This window comes from Sceloporus occidentalis, unplaced genomic scaffold, assembly GCF_023333645.1.
Source record: "Sceloporus occidentalis isolate IW3139 unplaced genomic scaffold, rSceOcc1.0.p SCAF_26, whole genome shotgun sequence".
NCBI classification, from domain to species: domain Eukaryota; kingdom Metazoa; phylum Chordata; class Lepidosauria; order Squamata; family Phrynosomatidae; genus Sceloporus; species Sceloporus occidentalis.
The window spans coordinates 7,885,577-7,903,541 of record NW_028317006.1 but is presented as its reverse complement, the minus strand read 5'-3'; the positions used below and the strand labels follow the sequence as shown (position 1 = coordinate 7,903,541).

General features: G+C 40.8%; 1 protein-coding gene across 1 annotated transcript; it reads right to left on the bottom strand.

Annotated features, from left to right (window-relative positions):
* Window positions 1–6,734: 6,734 nt before the first annotated feature.
* On the bottom strand, window positions 6,735–16,807 carry LOC149300105 (membrane progestin receptor gamma-B-like). Its single transcript, XM_089485745.1, has 8 exons — window positions 16,757–16,807; window positions 16,548–16,675; window positions 16,165–16,370; window positions 12,191–12,317; window positions 10,410–10,454; window positions 8,721–8,817; window positions 8,200–8,344; window positions 6,735–6,976 (listed from the first exon to the last, which is right to left on the bottom strand). Exons 1-8 carry the CDS (start codon window positions 16,805–16,807, stop codon window positions 6,735–6,737), a joined length of 1,041 nt encoding a protein of 346 aa, XP_089341871.1.
* Between the last annotated feature and the right edge of the window lie 1,158 nt (window positions 16,808–17,965).

Below are 17,965 nucleotides of genomic sequence, written 5' to 3'. Positions count from 1 at the left end.
CACACAGTGTCACACTTGCCAGCAGTGGACCTGACACCATCGCTTTTTTGTACGACTGGTGCACTAACCTCATGGATGCATTGATCTTTGGCTGCGTGTTCGTATTTATCGGGACGGGGAATTAAATGCTGGAAACACTAGTGAGCTGATCCACCTACACAGACGCCTGGATTCTGGTGTCAGAACATCTTGGTGGCGATAAATCGGTGAGTGGATTTTTTTTGTGTGGGGATCTCTCAGTCTATCGCAGTCAAATAAGCTGTGTTTGCATTCTATTAAAATTCCCAAGGAAGATAGTTTTGCGTTCATTGTATCTTTTAAATAGCGTTCATCTCGGTGGCGTTTTCCTCATATGATTAAATGTTTGATCATCTAACAGCTCATCTCTTATAAGTCATTTTTCTACAACTCAGACACTCGGCTCAGCAGTGCAAAGACCACATCCGCAAAACCCTTTACTGCAACAGTTTCAAGGGGATCAGCCACACAGCAGGGTTTTACTTTCTTACCTCATTCTAGGGAATATTATTTTCTACAATGTTACCAGCTTGGTATCGGGAAGGTAACTGTTTCTAGATCGATTCCTGCTTTTAACCCTTTGTGGAAATACTTTGCCTTCCATGGATTTACATTTAAAATCATATCAGCGGGTGAATAAGTGGGTGATGTTAGTTTGCTTCCTCCATGCAAAGGCCAGCACATTCCTGAAGGGTGAAGACACCCACCCAGCCCTTAGAAACTGCAGCCCCAGCCTCCCTCTACAGAAACTGCAGCCCCAGCCTCCCTCTACAGAAACTGCAGCCCCAGCAGCCCACACAATGCAGGCCATTCATTAAGAGGAAAGCAAAGTATTTTCTCACCTTCTGTTATGCTGAAGCACACGATCAAGTGAAGAAACAAAGCTAAGGAGTTTAACTGCTTACAATGTGGTTTTAAACCGATGGAGGAAGGAAATCTCACATGCGATCTGCCCAACATATAAGTCTTCAAACTGTTTCTCCTGCGGCGTTAAGGGCTGTTTTCGCTATAAATCGGTTGCTCAAAATGCGGATGTTATGGGGCCGCAAAGGCCTGCTTTATATTAGAAGTGTAACAATACATAGGTCTAGCTACTGGCTCGGCACACACCCCAAGAACATATGTAAAAGTACCAAGTATGTGCTTTATATGTCGGCGGTTAAACAGCTTGCCGGCGTTGCTGTGAATGTGGAATATAAGCACCGGGCACTGACATAGTACAGTACCCCGTTTATATCGTATTTTGGCCACCAAAGCTATTTGACAGGCGGGACACCAGGATTTTAAACGGACAACACGATTTGGGCCACAATACGATTCATTCAAATACTTAGTGACCGGGCTAGAAGAATAATATAAATCCCGGGGCAGCCCCAAAGCCGTGAATCGGGTTCTCCCAACGTACACGAGTACCGGATTGCACCGAGGTTTTTCCATGGAAAGACCCAGATACTTACGCAGTCTTCATGTCTCCTCCGGCCTCTGACACTTTTTAAAACCGCTCTATTTCTGGCGTCTCCGAGATCCGGTCTGTGATTTAGTCCCCTTGGATTCCCGGTTTCGGTATCTGGCGATCAGGTATGGAACTTCCGCTTCCCGCGCATGGTATTTTTCAAATATGACCAATCAGGGCGCAGGGTCGCTGAATGACGTCAGCGCGCTTCAAATCGCAAAAGGCAAACAGGAGAGCACAGCGCCTCCTGGTGGTGAGTAAGAATAATATGGTGTAATCAGGGGAGTCTGATTACCGACGGGAAAATAAACGCTTTGGTAACAGTGTCACCGGATGCTGGATTCCCGAGTTAAGAGATGCACGTCTACGACAATGCTGCCAGCAATTTAATAAAACCATCCGTTAAATTTAATACACGTGTATTTATTGTACTGTCAGCCTGCACTTGGCAAAATATCTCCCTGCAGGATATAACATGGTCAGTATAGCACCCCTGACAGTATACTGCTCATCAGTATATAACATGGCCAGTATAGCACCCCGGAGGGAAACAGGGCATTTGATTCCTCTTGTATCTGTATGTCAATTGCTGTATTGCTGTATTACTTGTCGTTAAATGTAAAAATGTTCATCTTGTACAGCGCTGTGGAATCTGCCAACGCTTTATAAATAAAGTATAATAATAATAATAAAAAATATAACATGGCCAGTACAGCACCACTGACAGTATACTGCTCATCAATGTATAACATGGCCAGTATAGCACCACTGACAGTATACTGCTCATCAATGTATAACATGGCCAGTATAGCACCACTGACAGTAGACTGGTAATCAGTGTATCACATGGCCAGTACAGCACCACTGACAGCATACTGGTAATTTCTGGTACATTTCCTGAAGTAGGGTAACCAGTATGTTCCAGAGACAGTAATGGAAGTGTATACGGTGTGGATGCATTGAATCCATTCTTTTCAGCATTATGTGTTTTTTTCCATACTATGGGAACAGTAACGACTAAATTGCAGGTATTTATTTACAAAAGAATATTGGTATAAGTCTTTCATATGACTGAACACTTTAGCTGTCCAGGATTTGGCTGCACACACGAGGCCACATCTTCATCTTCTTGCGCACATAACCTTTTATAAGAGGCTGCTGTGATGGGATCAATTCTTTATATCATCCCATGGAAGCGCCAAGCCATGAGTCTCAAACCCTTCTAGATCATTAATTCCAAATGTCATCTTCAGGCCACCAGTGGCCAGCACGGCCATTTATGACATCATTGGGCCAAAACAAGATATGTTAAAGGAACAATGAGATTTTTTCTGGAATATTCTCTTACATTACTGTAACAATTGAACAAAAAGTTCCTGCCTAGTTCAGAAGGGCCAAGAAAAAAGTCCCCATGAAATCCTCTGTGAAATTTATGCCAAATTAAATAAGTTTAGTACCAAAGGCAATGTTGTTGACAACAGCACTGAAAGGGTTATATATATATATATATATATATATATATACATCATTACATATTGTATTTGAACTGAATAGCAAACATATTACCTTATTTGGATCTGGTATTTAGTGATGCCCAGTGGCATAAATCTCTCTACGAAGGACAAACATATTTTTGTCTCCCCGGAAACATTTATTATGCCCAGGGGTGTGATCAGCTTCATTTATAATGCATTCCTTACGAGTCAGTGGAGCATGGGGGCGATGCATAAAATATGATCTGGTGCAAAGTTTTAAAACCTGATCCACTCAGTAAGAACAATGTTTCAGAATTCACCAAAAACATGTTTTACACATAACCACAAATGAGTTAAAAAAAAGTCTAATATAACTTACAAGTCGCTGTGTATCCTACCAAGATCTAACTATACATTGAAACAGAAAATAATAATAATATTAATAATAAAGCCTAGATTGTTCCTCTTAAAGTAATATGTGACAGGCAAGGGCATGTTACCCTTTGAGTGCCGGGGGGTCAGGACACCTGCAGGTTCAGACAAACCTTGCCTCCCATCGAATAATAAAATTGGGAGAAATACAACCGCCACACAAAAAGATAACATTTTTTTTCGTCAATTTTCCCCATATCTGCCGAAACTCATAGTAAAATGAAAGAAAAACAAAATTAGAGCTTTTAAGAAAAAAATATTTTTCTTAAAACCTCTACTCTTACACACAGGTACATTGCTTTTTTTTTATTCCATTTTGTTTTGGGGGGTTAGATAGGGTGAAGCTATGGTGTGAAAATCGGATCTCACAATAAATCAGTTAGCAGCACGTCGCAACTTTATCTTCTTTTTTTTGTAACTGGTTGTCATGGTAGCAAGCATCCATATTAGGCTGCATTCTCCGTGGAGTGATCTCTGCCTAAAGCTATTGGATTTATTTTTTATTTTTTTACATTCTCAGAGACGCTGCTATGCAGTCACAGACTAAGTATTTTCTCATCTCCAGACTCATCGTTTAGGTGTAAATGCGAGGCATCTATCTTAAACAGAAGTCTTGCATGTACTCTTAAGCATACAAGACTTCTTCTGGGGGATGTAATAAAACAGACCTCTATGCTCATTATGCCCTCAAATCTTTTGAGTGTCTCTCTAGGCCTACTTAAGAAGGCTTGCCTGACTCACCGGAGCTCTTGTATGGCGCTATCGTGTCAGGGCACCTTTGGCCTGTGGCCCTGTGAATTGTCTGTCCCAGTGGTCACAGCTTTGCTGCTCCTTAACCTCTGTTTCCATTCCAGTATTGCTGCTATCTGTATCTGCTGTGCCTTGCAGGCTCAGCGTGATGAGCCTTGCCCCACACCTTTTACTGTGCACCGCCTTGGAAGACTTATTTCTGCTGCTTGAGAGATTCTCTCTTTCCTCCATATTCTAGCAGCTATGGTCTTTAAATGGTCCATTCTCTCTGTTGTCTGTGCTGGATGAACCCCCGAAGGGAATTCTACAAGTTCTATGTCATTCATACTAGAAACTTACAAGATGTTTAATTTCCTGATCATATCTTTACAGGACTGTTCTATCGCTGCAGTTCCATTTGGTGATATGTGCCGCATTTCTAATTTAAGTGGCGTTACCTGCTTTTTTTCATGTTGCCGGATCCTGTTTGTATCATCTTTATATTTTTATAAAAACCAACACACCCCTTACAGGGGAAGTCTTAGCAGCCAGCAAGTAACTTACTACACTTAACCAAGGGCCTCTGATGACAAGGGTCCCCGTGTGTTGCGTCATTGGTGTATTTGCCTGCATTGTACAGCAGGAACAGATTGCATGTTGTGCTGCGTGATATGTGGCCCAGATGGTATACTCTCATATTCTTTGCAGGCAGAAGATTGTATCTATGTGCATGGAGGTCGGCGTATGTACATGTATGGCTTAGGTTGACAACACCATATACGCATATAATTCAGATGTTGTTGACATGTTTCTGCTTGCAGTATTTAGGATTCATTCATTTATGCATTCACAAAAAAGGAAATCAGTCACTTCCACATCCCACACACTGCAGGGCACTTTGCAGGTACAGGTTATTAAGTTATTAAGTGGCTGCACATTTGGGGATTTGTGTATGTATGAATGCATGTGAAAGCATTATTCCTTTATGGTTTGTTCACAAAATGGGCAGTCTGCAGAAGACTTGAACATATCTTCTCCATGTTATCACTATGCATTATCGAGGGCAAACCCAAGGGAATTTCTACAAGAAGAAGTTGACTCTGCATTATGAAAAAGTAACATGGAAGGTTTCTTAAAGCTTTCATTGATTTACCTATGCATTATGCAGGATCAGCTGAGCCCTTGTACTAGAAACCTAGTGGGGTTTGCCCTTTTAAATGCATAGTAAAATCAGGGAGTAGAACATAGCTCTTTTATGTCTATGTATGTACTGCAAATCATTGAGGCAGCACAAGACCTATGTCTGATATGTAAAGGTAACTTTTTATATTAATGGATACATAGTTAGGTTTGTACATCTTTTAGGGAACTTTGTGAAAACAAAGGCTTGTTTTGCATGAAATTCTAACAGCTTTGTGGTCCCTTCTCTTTCCCATTTACTATGAGGATGGGGCCTCCTGAGAGAGTAAATGATGATGACGACGATATATGCCAGAAAGAAATGCCTCCTTTCTCCACACATCTCTTGCAAGCCAAGTTGCTGTAGGACGGGGCAAGAGACAAAGGCATAGTGGAGGATTCTGCAAAATTCCCCATGCATTAAAAAAGGGGACATGGCTATCACATGCATTAAAGTGCATATGATGGCTAGAGTATTCCTTTAAGATGTGTATAAATGGAAGAATTAGAAGGATTTGTGGTCCTAGTTACAGACGTTAGGTGGAATCATGAAATGACTTTGACCCAGTAGTTGTCCCTTATACAATCCGTGGTGGAAGAGGACATGCTGTTTATACAGAGGCAAAATGGCAGTAAATCTATAAGCGTATGATGGACGGTGAATGCATGTAATTATGGTATGTGGATCATGAGAAGGCACGTGAAAATATTATTTTCCTCTGTGTTTCCATACTTTTTATTTTAAGTAGGCTTTTTCAAGCTTTATTAACTGCACCACCACATAATGTTACGTTATTTATCTTATCTGCAGCTTGCTAAACTGGTATGTTCGTGTGTGTTAAGGTATTCTGTAGTGGCCAGCAGTGGAATGCACTTTTTTAAATATAGTAAGTATATTATAGATTCAACTATGGCAAACAATATAAAACAGTCAACAGATCTCCTTCATATAGAGGCCATATGTTTTGCAATACCCGTGAATGACCTCAGATGCGATCTCGCCTGGAGGCTCCCTTATGTAACTTTCCATAAACAGAGGTATAATTATGGCATACAAATTGTCCAGCATGTGATGTTCTTGAGCACCAGAAATACATATTTTGTGTTAATCTCCAGATGAAACATATAAGGAGTTGAATGGAGTCATACGGCTTACAATGGATTTGTCCAACAGGACAGCAATAAGAAAGTAGATGGATAATCAAGAAGCCAACAGGTCATCCATCCAGTTCAATGGAAAGTGCTTATCATCCATTTCAGGAAAGATCCATTTTGTGTTAATTGGCACAATTTAATCACAGCCTTGGAGCATTTGTATTAGGATTGGCATTCCTGTTGTCTGTTCCATGCACTCTGGCCATGTCGGGTCAACAATCAGTCCCAAAGAAAATTCAAGCCATTCTGAACTGTATACATTCACACATTTGCACACGCTTTCATGTCCAAAGTCACATGTGCTTATTTTTCTTTTGTGGCTGTGGCTTCCAGTACAAAGCCCAAGAGAAGCCAGCAATCAGTAGTAGGCTGAGGGTCATTGCCAAGCCCCAGGCTCCCAGGGTACTGGAGAATGATGGAGAGGGACCATTAACCTGTAGCCATTCCCGACGAAGATTCATGTCCATAATCAGCACTTCCATTTGGAGGTAAGTGCCCAGGATAGCGCACACATGGAAAAGCTGATGGCTGTGGCCTGCAAGGACAAAACACACATTACATGTTGTACACAGAAACATGATATTTAGAACCATTCGGTCCATCTAGTCTGCCTATTTTGCCTGATGTAGAGATTCTACCCTAATCAGCCCGTCATCCTGTCTTAGATTCAGGATATTTTATACCTGTCCAATGTATGTTTAACTTCTCTCACTATATTAGCCTCTACCACTTATGCTGGAAGACTGTTCCACTTACCAACCACATTGCTAAAACCTCTCACCCTCCAGTTGGACTCTTGTTCTAACAATTCCCGTCTGAAATAAACATCCCTCTTGTACTTTGCTAAATGCATTTAAGTGGTAAAATATTTCTGTCACATCTCCCCTCTCTCTTCTTTCGTTCAAGCTATACATATGGAGATCCCTTAATCCTTCCTAATAGGTAACACCATAACACTGAGACTAATACCCTTATAATGTAAAGAAAATGTCCTGCATGCCATCAAAAATACTTCTGAACAGTGATGGAGTCTCTGTACCAACACCTTAAAGCAAATCTCATCATGACTGGGTGTGATACGCTTGAAGAAGAAGAGACCTATATAGTCTCAAAATCTTGCAATCCATTATACTTCAGTTAGCCAATAAAGGTATGATCTTTACCAAAATAGGATTAGGGCAGACGCCTCTTTCATACAGTCTGCTAAATATAGAAAGTTAAATATCATTTTCAGATAATGGTATTATTAGACTAATAGTTCTCCTCCTCCTCCTCCTGCATATATCTGGGACCTCAGCGTTTGTGGACTTCTCCCTTTTCTAGCTAATTAAATAATGGGAGAGCCAAGGTTTTCCAAGTTGCGATATATAGTGATATAGAGATTATTTTGGCTTCGGAGAGCAATATGCAGAATTAAAGAAGCAGTCAGGTCTGTTTAATTATATTCCAGGCAGATCTGAGGAGTGTTTCATGTAAGGGTGTGGAGAGGCATTAGGAACATGCTTACAAAAGTGCACTTCCCATATAAATTGGGCTCAGCAATAAAATCAGCAACGTTCTGTTTATGCCAAGTGCAAAAAAGCTGACAGACAGGCTTGGGTGCCAACCTCGGCAAAGGAGAGGCACTGCGAATTATACTCTAAGCACAATGCTGTGACTGATCATAAATTACATTGGGTATGTATTACTCTGCGGGAGGTAGCAGCGATCACCCAGGTGCTGGTTATGTTTCCTTCAGTGCTGAGGTTAGTCACTCACCCACATAATCAAATCGGCCAGGGGCCAATCTCTCTGGAAGATGCGTGGCAAACAGGAAGGCTGTGAGAAAGGCAAGGATGGTGTGCCCGACGTGCAAAGCAAAAGTACCATTGTCAGTGCAGTCTTCACCTGAGCACAGGAACAGCTGCACAGAAAAGGTTGGATGTTACGCTTACAGCAAGCAGTACTGCATTGGCCCCCAACTCTGGTTCTCACGGTGCCCACTAGCCTGTTAGAATGTCCTTGCGAAGTGTATGCCTACTATCCCTACTAAAAAAGCATGGACAATCTTATACATTTATATATTGAGAGTCGTGATTTTTGTGGGCTGTGGGGTTATAGGCCTGTTAGAAGGAGAAGAAAATATCCCCTGATCTGTACTCCAAGCTGTAAACATGGCTTCCTTGTGATGCACTGATGTAGTTTAAGGGAGTATGACATCATATCCAGGAATCCTGCTTCATTGCTATACCCACTGCATCCCACCCCACGACCCAGGCTTCCCCATTTTCAGACTGTACCCTGTAGAATAAAGGAATGCTGTCGAACAGATAAGGGTATCCAAAGGCTGCTGTGCGCAAAACCTTACTGATCCGTGGATGTGCCTCCTCTGGGAATCTGCAAAGAAAAGTTGATTGTAAGCTCAGTGGGGATTAATCTAGGCTGCTCTTCATACAAGACTTGCTTGTGCAAATATAGATGTGGCAGAGTACAGGTGTATGTGCATATAATACATATACACTACTGTTCAAAAGTTTGGGGTCCTTGGTTTTTTAAAGAAAAGCAAATTTTGTCCAATATAATAACATGACATGGATCAGAAATCCAGCACAGACGGGGTTAATGTTGTAAATGACTATTGTTGCTGGAAACGGCTGATTTTTAATGAAATATCTTCATAGGTATGAGGAGGCCCTTTATCACTCCCATCACTCCTGTGTTCCAATGGCACATGTTTCAGTTTAAAAGGTTAATGGATCAGCCATAATTATTTTAGCTAATTGCTAAAAAAAACTTTTAGCAATTAAGTTACAGCTAGAAATGCCCTTGTTTTCCATGAAAACCTCTAGATGACCCCAAACATTTAAACAGGGGTCTCTCTCTCTATATATATCTATAATATATATATATATATATATATATATATATATATATATATATACATATACATACACACACATCTTGTGAAGATTCACGTTTTAATTAAAACAGTTACGTGAAATTATAGTTTTCAAATTAAGCTGCAATCCATCCAAACAGTTAACATACAGTAACGTAAAACATGTACAGAATTATACAGAATTAATAACAAATTGAGTATTATTGATCCCGTTTTATACTTTGTAAGAATTTTGCAGGGGTACTGAGAGAAAACAATAATAGCCCAAGATCTGGTTGACATTATTTTGTTAGAGTGTAAGTATAGTACTAAGTACTAAGGAATTAAAAAGTTACAACATACACCTTTCAACATTAGTATCTAAAACAGGCACTTTTTCAAGTTTTTGTTTTTTAGGGGATATGGAATGAAACCTCTGCATATTTGCTCAGGAGTTATTGGCCATTTTTACTGGCCACGTACCATGCTGCCCTCCAGTATGATGTATAAACTCACATACTACACCCAACATACTACAAGGCAGCAGTTGTCTGGAAAGAATTGCTGATATGGCAATCCTACCCCTACCATTTGCCTTATACCAATGTAATTGTGTTTACATCTTAAAATAGCTATGTTTTCGAAATCCACCTATGAGTATACCATAGGAAGAGCCATTTTAACTTGTTTCTCAGGATCTGCATAATTATTGCTCCCTATTTAATTATCTCTGCTGTTAAGTTGCTGTTGAATCATGCAGACTATATAAGAGAGAAGAGGGGGGAACTTCAGGACAGGATACTTTTTTGTTACCCTTTGCCGCTGATCTTTGCTATTCTGAGTTAATTCAATCCTTAAAACAATTACACGGATGGCAACAAAGTACAAGTTAGGGGATTCATTAACTTGTAATGTATTAAGAACGTACATTAAACTGTATCATATAAAATATCATCTATTGGAAGATGTTATGGGAGAAGGAAATGGTCTAAACCCCAAAAAGATTAGGCCCAGATTGCTCCCCCAGTTTGAAATGATGTATAATTAATTAATTAAATAGTGGTGTCAGAGGTCAGGATAAGGTGACGTCAGCTCCATGTATACCAATTACCTTTCTTTCGGGAGCTGGTTATAATGCAGAAGAGGAGCACCCAGCCTGTTGGTGACAGTTACAGAAGCAAATATTAGAATATTTAGAGGATCTTAGGAGACCCAAAAAACCCACACCAAAAGTACCACTTAAATGCATCTATATAAACGGATGCACTCACTCAGTGGTATACTAAACGCTGCACGGGCCACAGTACATATTTGCTCCATGTTTCGCATGAGAGGACTATAAAAGGATATTATGAAACAAAAGTGGACGTGTTTCATGTTTACGTGGCAAGATCTGGCTGGTTTCTCCTGCATGGACAGGGAAGATGGCCATTCATTTGAATTCTCTTACCTTCTGTATAGTGAATGGAAGCTCTGGAAGGATATCTGTCCGATATGTTTTTTCTCACAATGATATGTGATTATCAGACGGGGCTGTGAAAGCTGCTCTTTTACTGTGTACCCAACTCCCTCTGTAATTCAAACTACTCCGGCTTCTGCTCTCCTCTGGTTCCTTCAGAAGAAAATCACTGGGGCTTTTATACTTTGTGCAATGTTCCATCTATAGCAGGCATGTGATAAATGCCTCACGGCCCTCACGGCCCTCTCACTGCACCCATTGCTGTTTAGGTTTGCAGGGAGTATGACTTGTTAGTTTAGAATGTAATGGGTGTATTCACAGACGCAGTTGTATTAAGCAGATCAGTTACCTGAATTTGCTTTGCATTATTAAACGCCAACCCCAGTGGGCTTCTTGTCTGAGAAGGGCTGAGCAGGCCATGCATAACTTCTAGTTAAAGAGTGAGCAGCCTTACCATCGTACCTATTCATAATACGGTGCCCGCCCAACCTTTATTGCCGTACCCGGGAAACGAGGTCACCCTGAGTTTTTTTAATAATCTGACTCTATCCCTTTCATGGCCCATAATGCAGATTTTGTGTAGCGACCCATTAATAGTGTTAATTAGACCATGACTTAATTGATTACCATGCGCTAATTTAGGAATCATATAAAATTATCAGATCAATGTATGGTATGAATAAATCAGCTTCGGACTGTGTGACCATGAAATCCAACTGGGGTTGGAGATGAAATGACCGCTACGCTTTTGGGTTGCCTGATTGTGTGTATACAGCAGGCAGCAGCAAAGTAAAGGATTGGATCGCCCATGTGGGCGTCAATAATGGTAAGTGTGAAGTGTTATTGGGGCCAAGCCCACTGGGCATCTGTCTGATGGCCAGTCCAGGCATGCTCTGGGATTAACAGCTTGGTGCCTGAATACATTGGGGTTCATGTATTATAAGCTATACTGGTGCTAACACTGAAAAGTCTTCTTATCCCCATAGCAAGTAATTGAATTATGCCATCTGTTGATTATGCAATTGATTGCTTTGCCAATGACATCACATCTCAAACTTTGTTCACGATTAGTTTTTATAAATATTCCACGGTTTATGAACTTAAATAACATACATACAAAGAGACACTGCCGCAAGGAAACCAAAGGACAAATAGACCTGATCGGATATCGGGATGACTCCAACAGTAAAGTCACATTGACAATAGGAATTAGAAGAATACATCTTTGGGTTCATGAATTTTCCAATCTTTTTTTTCTCCAAGTTGGAATTTACAGGTGTAGGAGCATTATAAATAAACAATATGCCCCATTTCATGTCACCATAACCACATTTCTGATGGATCTTCTTTCACGTGCAATCATTGACCTTTCCAATGATCCCCACAACTTTCAGATTCTGCAATGTGATCGCAGCGGCCCTTGACAGTCTTACCTGGAGTAACATGACATCCCAGTACATATGACTGTGTTCACCACGGCACACGACACAAACCAGTGATGGAAAGTGCTGTTCACCCACTGATCTGGAAACACATACGCCGAGTAAGCAATGGCTGATCCTGCAAAATAAGACAGTGGCATTGGACACACAAAACTTTGTAAAGTGGAGCAAGCAGGAAGATCTACGAAGCAGACGTATATTAGGAAACGTGTGCGCGGGAAAGGGCTTTCTCAAAGCATCATTTTTTTGTATTTCTATAAAACAGTACAACAAGACCATGTAACCAGCATAACCAGAGTCTAGTCCGGGTGCTTATTCCAAGCACATCATAAGTATTTCAATTAATACACTGCACATTTCTGTGTGTTTTCAAAAGTGTTAGTCCCTGTGCGAGTTACCGTGGAAATGGGTGAAAAAGTGAGCTTTTTGTGTGAAAGTTGCCAAGTTACAATATCTATGTATGTCTATGACTAGCCAGCACAGCCGTTATCTGGCCCCATTCACCATTTTGATGTCATATGCCATCGTGCAGCAGAGAGGACGGCGACTGCAGAGGTAGGTGGTAGGGGGCTGCTGGTTAAGGGGTAGGTTGGCACCCAACCTAAATACATCACTAAATTCACACTTATGTTTAAGTGTGCTCCATTGCAGAATATATGAAATATAAACTGTGTATACAAGAAGTTCTACTTTATGGTTCTAGAGCATTCTAAAATGCTAAATCTAGTGCTAAAATTCTAAATCTAGTGCATGCGTCCTCCCCCAGACTGCTGACATAGAGATGATGGGGGGGGGGGGTTGTTAAGATTGTGCATAACATTTCATACCCATGAAAGGATAGGGCAATCAGATGGATTGCTGCTGTGTAAGAATAGATATGTACCTATACACAATTATGCAATTCACTATGATTATATAATGTATACTAAAACACAAAGCACTTTTCTACAATTAGCTGACAAACAAAGTAATTAACAGAATTTAGCATGCAATTTCAAAGCTTGTCAAAATATGCTGACAAAGCATCTAAAAGAGCTGACGGGGCCCTTACAAAACACACTTTGTTTTGTTAAGGCGCTTCTGCATTAGCTCTTTATGTGCAGCCTATATCGTAGCGATCATTCTGTCTTATTAATCACACTACATGATTATACAGGGTCTTTTCAAAGGATGCCAGTTATGACGTCCTGGGTGCCTTCACATCACAGGGGCCGAGCACTGGGGTCACACAGAGGAAGCTACGCCTAGCATCTTCAGACTAATGATGTAAGAAATATGGTTATATTATCAGGGCCGGGGCATTAAGAATGGGTCACATGGCTTTATGTGTTTGGTGCCTGTACATTTTTAATAACCTGGAGGACATAATTAACGTACAACGTGCCATTTACAACCAAAATGCCATTTTAAAATGGCAAGAGTTAGCTGCCAGACTTTACAATCCAACTCATTAATAGTATTGTAAAGTGCGGGGGCTACACGTTCTCCCCCCATGTGACACCGACTGGGCGGTATCCTAAAGACAACAAAAGAAGATTCCTATAAAACTGGGGTCTGGGGGAAAAAAACATTGAATCTGGAGATTCACATGGGTTATTTGAATTTTGTATGTTTTATTTTGTTTATTTTAATACTGTTTTGTATGTATGTTTTGTTTGTATAAGCATTGTGACTACTTTTTACTCAGATTAAATATAAATGTATTAGTTCCGTGTTTAAATTGTAATTTTAAACAAATAGCTCTCAGAGATATCATGTTAAACCTTTTCTAATTTTGACATTATACATGTTTGGCTACATTGGATTATTATAAAATTTGAGTAGTTCAGGGGGTTACCAAAGCCTCCTTAGGTATTTTAAAACCTTAAATAGAACTTGGTGGTGGTGGCAGCAAGTAAAATTCTTGGGGTCGTGGAGTAAACAGGCCTGGATTAAGGTGAAGTTGCCCCGTGCCCACAAGTGAACCACAAGTTTGCCTGAGAGCTGGTTGTTCTATTAACCCCTTCACGCCTATATTCCCATAACGGTGGAGCTGACAGATAGTGGCCTTGTGTTCCGTGACACTTAACCATTAATATATTTTCAACCAGTCATTATGTTATAATGTTGTCAATAACACAATTATGTCAGACACAGAACTACATGACAAATTCCATTGGAGACAACAATTATGATGTCACCTATTTTACATGGATTAGCATAGTAAACATTATAAAGAGCAAAAAAATATCCAATCTCTTTTGTTTGGACTGAGGAAGAGCAGTCAGGGTGAGAAGAACCAAACACCCCACATAAAATATCACATTTCACCAATGAACAAAACAATGTCTTCCATATTACAAAAAAATGTGTCCTTCTGTTTTACCTAATATCCCAGTTCGATTGATACACCTATTGCAGTTTCTCCCACTGTTAGTGTGTACAAGCCGGTTTTCACTTATATTATCTGCCTTTATGATGACCTGGCCTGGAGTTGCTGACTTCTCATGCTGATGGTCAAATAACGACAACTAGAACTGGTAGATGATGTGTAACTGAGCCAAATACTGGTACTAATCCTTGAGACTTGGACATAAGTAAACCATGACATATGATACAACAATGCCACACATAAATCCCGCAAATGCCACAGTACACAAGACTACACACTAGTGTGATACACTGATATACATAGATCCATAAAAGTGTAATGCATATATACGTACACAAACACAGATATGCATCCAGTTAAAATGCTCATGCATTCCTACAGGGACATTCCCACCCACGTACATACTGAATTAGCTAATTAGCTGCTCCCGTGACTGCTGGCCAGGAGACAATAAGCCTTGCCATGAAGCTTCCACTCTTACCAACTGTAACATATGACTAGAAAATGAGCTTCATACTGACTGATCCTGTCACATGACAGGAAGTTAGAAGCTTCACCTGCCATGACCGATCATCACACCTGGGAACTTTTCAGGTTAGGCTATTGGGTGGGAAGCAGTGAGAAAGTGGGTGGCGAGCATGTGGAGTGTGGACGGGGAGTCGGTGTGGCCAAATGTCACTCCCCCGACTGGAGAAAGAAGAAGCTGACCCAGGGTAATGGGACTTCACCTGGACAGTTCCCAGGAATGATTATCCCCAGAAATGGGGTAAGTCTCTGCAACTACCACTTCTGCAGGAGAGCTCCCCCAACCACCAAGTGCAGTCCTTCCTGGCTCCCACATAATCCAGCACAGCTGTTCCTAGCTGGCAAAGCCTCCATGTTTCTTCCTCTGTCCATCCATCTAGGGTGTAGGGCTGGGATATGTTATGTCCTGGCACCCAACAAAGAGGAGCAACAACACAAGAAACGGCCTAGGACAGCTCCCCTCTTAGACACAACAAGAGACCGGAGAAACATAAACCCATAAGACAGCTCTGTATCTAAAACACAGCAGGGCATCTTTAGATAAAGCACTCCTGGCCTCCTGGAGTCTCCAAGGAATGTAAAGGAATGTTCACCCAACTCCACAAATTTTTCCAGTCACAAACAAAAACTATATTAAATGATTGTTTTAAATAAGCACCCTTAGTATTACTATTCCTGTTGTGATTGTCAGTATTTATTTTTGGTACTTATTTATTTAGGAGGTTTGAAATAAGGGGAAAAAATTACTCTAACCAGTTATGTGATGGTTTATACAATTGAACAAAATAATAAAATATGTAGCTTCTTAATCGAGTTAATAAAACTAAGCAGATAAACTTCCATGGTTAATAAATTGATATAAATGAATGATATGTGTATATAGAAGTGTGCAGTGTGGACTGAAGTCTTAGGTAAGCGCTTCAACCACTGATGGCCTCAAAGGTTTTTGCTGACCCTATCTTAAAGCCACATGTTCTCTTGCATTACACTACTGACTCCAACCCAATCTGAAAGTGCGGCCTTAAAAAAGTTGTGGTATGTGGTAATTTGTGCACATAAATTTACATACCTAGACTGTACAGACTTAGTGCGCCATAGTCAAAAAAGAAGCAAATGTGACGAGCCTGGGTGGACATGATACTGAAGGTATGAGCACAGGTGGATGCCAAAGGGTAGATGCAGCAGGACAGTATGAAGACAAGTAGGGGCCACAAAAATGGCTCATGCAAGAAGTCATGAGAAAACAGCATGGACAACATCTTCCATAGGAAGTACCTGCAGAGAGATTGAGGTCACTGTGAGAAGTCTGCATTGAACAGAAACCCTCCCCAACACAAAGTAAAACAAAGAAAGAATGGGGGTAATTAGATAAAATAAAATAAGCAGAAGCATATGCCCAGGCACTTGTGACAATGATACTTGTGACAATGATACCCAGGAGCAAGATCTTACCATATGGGTATGAAATGTGTCCAGATATTAATGGTCTCATTAGTCATTTGGAAGAGACTCAGAATGCAGGCAGTGGCTGAGCTCTGTGGACGGCGATAGCCACATATGATACTGTCTTCATGAAACACCTGGAACACACACAGAACTGACATGACACGTACAATTTACATGACAATGTCTCTGTTATCTCAGATTGCAATGACACTTACCCTGGGCACTTGTTGAACGGTCACCAGTCGGGGCAGTTTCCAGGTCAGCATGTTTTTGGATCGTGGTTTGGTCCTTGCACCCCTGCTCATTTGCTGCTTCCTCCTCTTGATTTCCTGAGTACACAGGTAGCACATACATCTATTACTAGGCACAGGCTCTTGGTCACACAGGAGATTACTGTATTTTATCAATCATGGTGCAGGAGCTCCAGTCACTCAACACAATTTCTATTTGCTCTTTTTTCTCCTTCAGAGACTTCTGCTGAGCAGTCAGGTGGCAGATATTAAAGCCTCGTGACCCAATGTTGGGCAAAACTGTTAATGATAAAGTATAAGTAACTAGTCAACACTTATACACACTGCAGCGTGATAGCAGTGAGCGGGTATAAATAGGGTATAAAATAATCCATCACTCCCCTTTCATAACACTTGCTTTATGGGGAGTGTCTGTGTTTCTGACAACGTGAGAAAGTCAGTGCTATATAGTGCGTCGGCAGGTCAGTATAATGTACCGGGCATTCACATATGCAATAGTTGTTGCTGGCTGTCACCTCCTATCAGCTTCAGACGTGATCTATAGCCCAAATAAAGGTAGAGGGCCAAAGGTTCTCAAACACTGCTATAGGAACCGTGATAGAAATACCCAATTTGGTCTAATAGGCACAGCAAACAAAACATGATTTCTGGACAAGAATGTCTAAGAGGACAAGAATAACGAGAGGCATCGGTAAAAGAAAGAAAGAGCTGGTTCTGCCACTTTACAGAAATCTGGCTAGATCTCGCCTACACTATTGTGTACAATTCCGCAGCCCCCATCTCCAGAAGGATACTGACCTCCTCGAGAGAGTTTAGAGAAGGGCTACAGCAATGGGGAATGGTTTTGCAGGATTAAAATGAGCAGAAAAGACTAAGGGATCTCGTTATGTATAGCCTGGAGGCGAGAAGAGAGATAGAAACATTTAAATACATTAACAGATTTAACAAAGTACAAGAGGGGAGTTTACTTCAAAGAAGGAGAAATGTTAGAACAAGAAGATATAATCTAAAACTAGAGGGTCACGGGCTTAGATAGATAAATGGATAAGTGGAACAGCTTACCAGCAGAAGTTGTAGAGGTTAATACAGTGAGGAAACTTGGATGAGATAGGCATTTGGGAATTCTGAAAGTAAGATGGGACAAAGGCCTGACTAAAGCCTTGAGTCTTTACA

What these genes read in the sequence shown, in the direction of transcription:
- LOC149300105 (XM_089485745.1), bottom strand. Translation starts at nt 16,807, where the DNA reads ATGCTGACCTGGAAACTGCCCCGACTGGTGACCGTTCAACAAGTGCCC. An exon ending in GCATTCCTTTATTCTACAGG is followed by an intron (nt 8,345 to 8,720) that starts GTACAGTCTGAA and finishes TTTTCTGTGCAG; the next exon opens with CTGTTCCTGTGCTCAGGTGA. An exon ending in TGGCCGATTTGATTATGTGG is followed by an intron (nt 6,977 to 8,199) that starts GTGAGTGACTAA and finishes TTGTCCTTGCAG; the next exon opens with GCCACAGCCATCAGCTTTTC.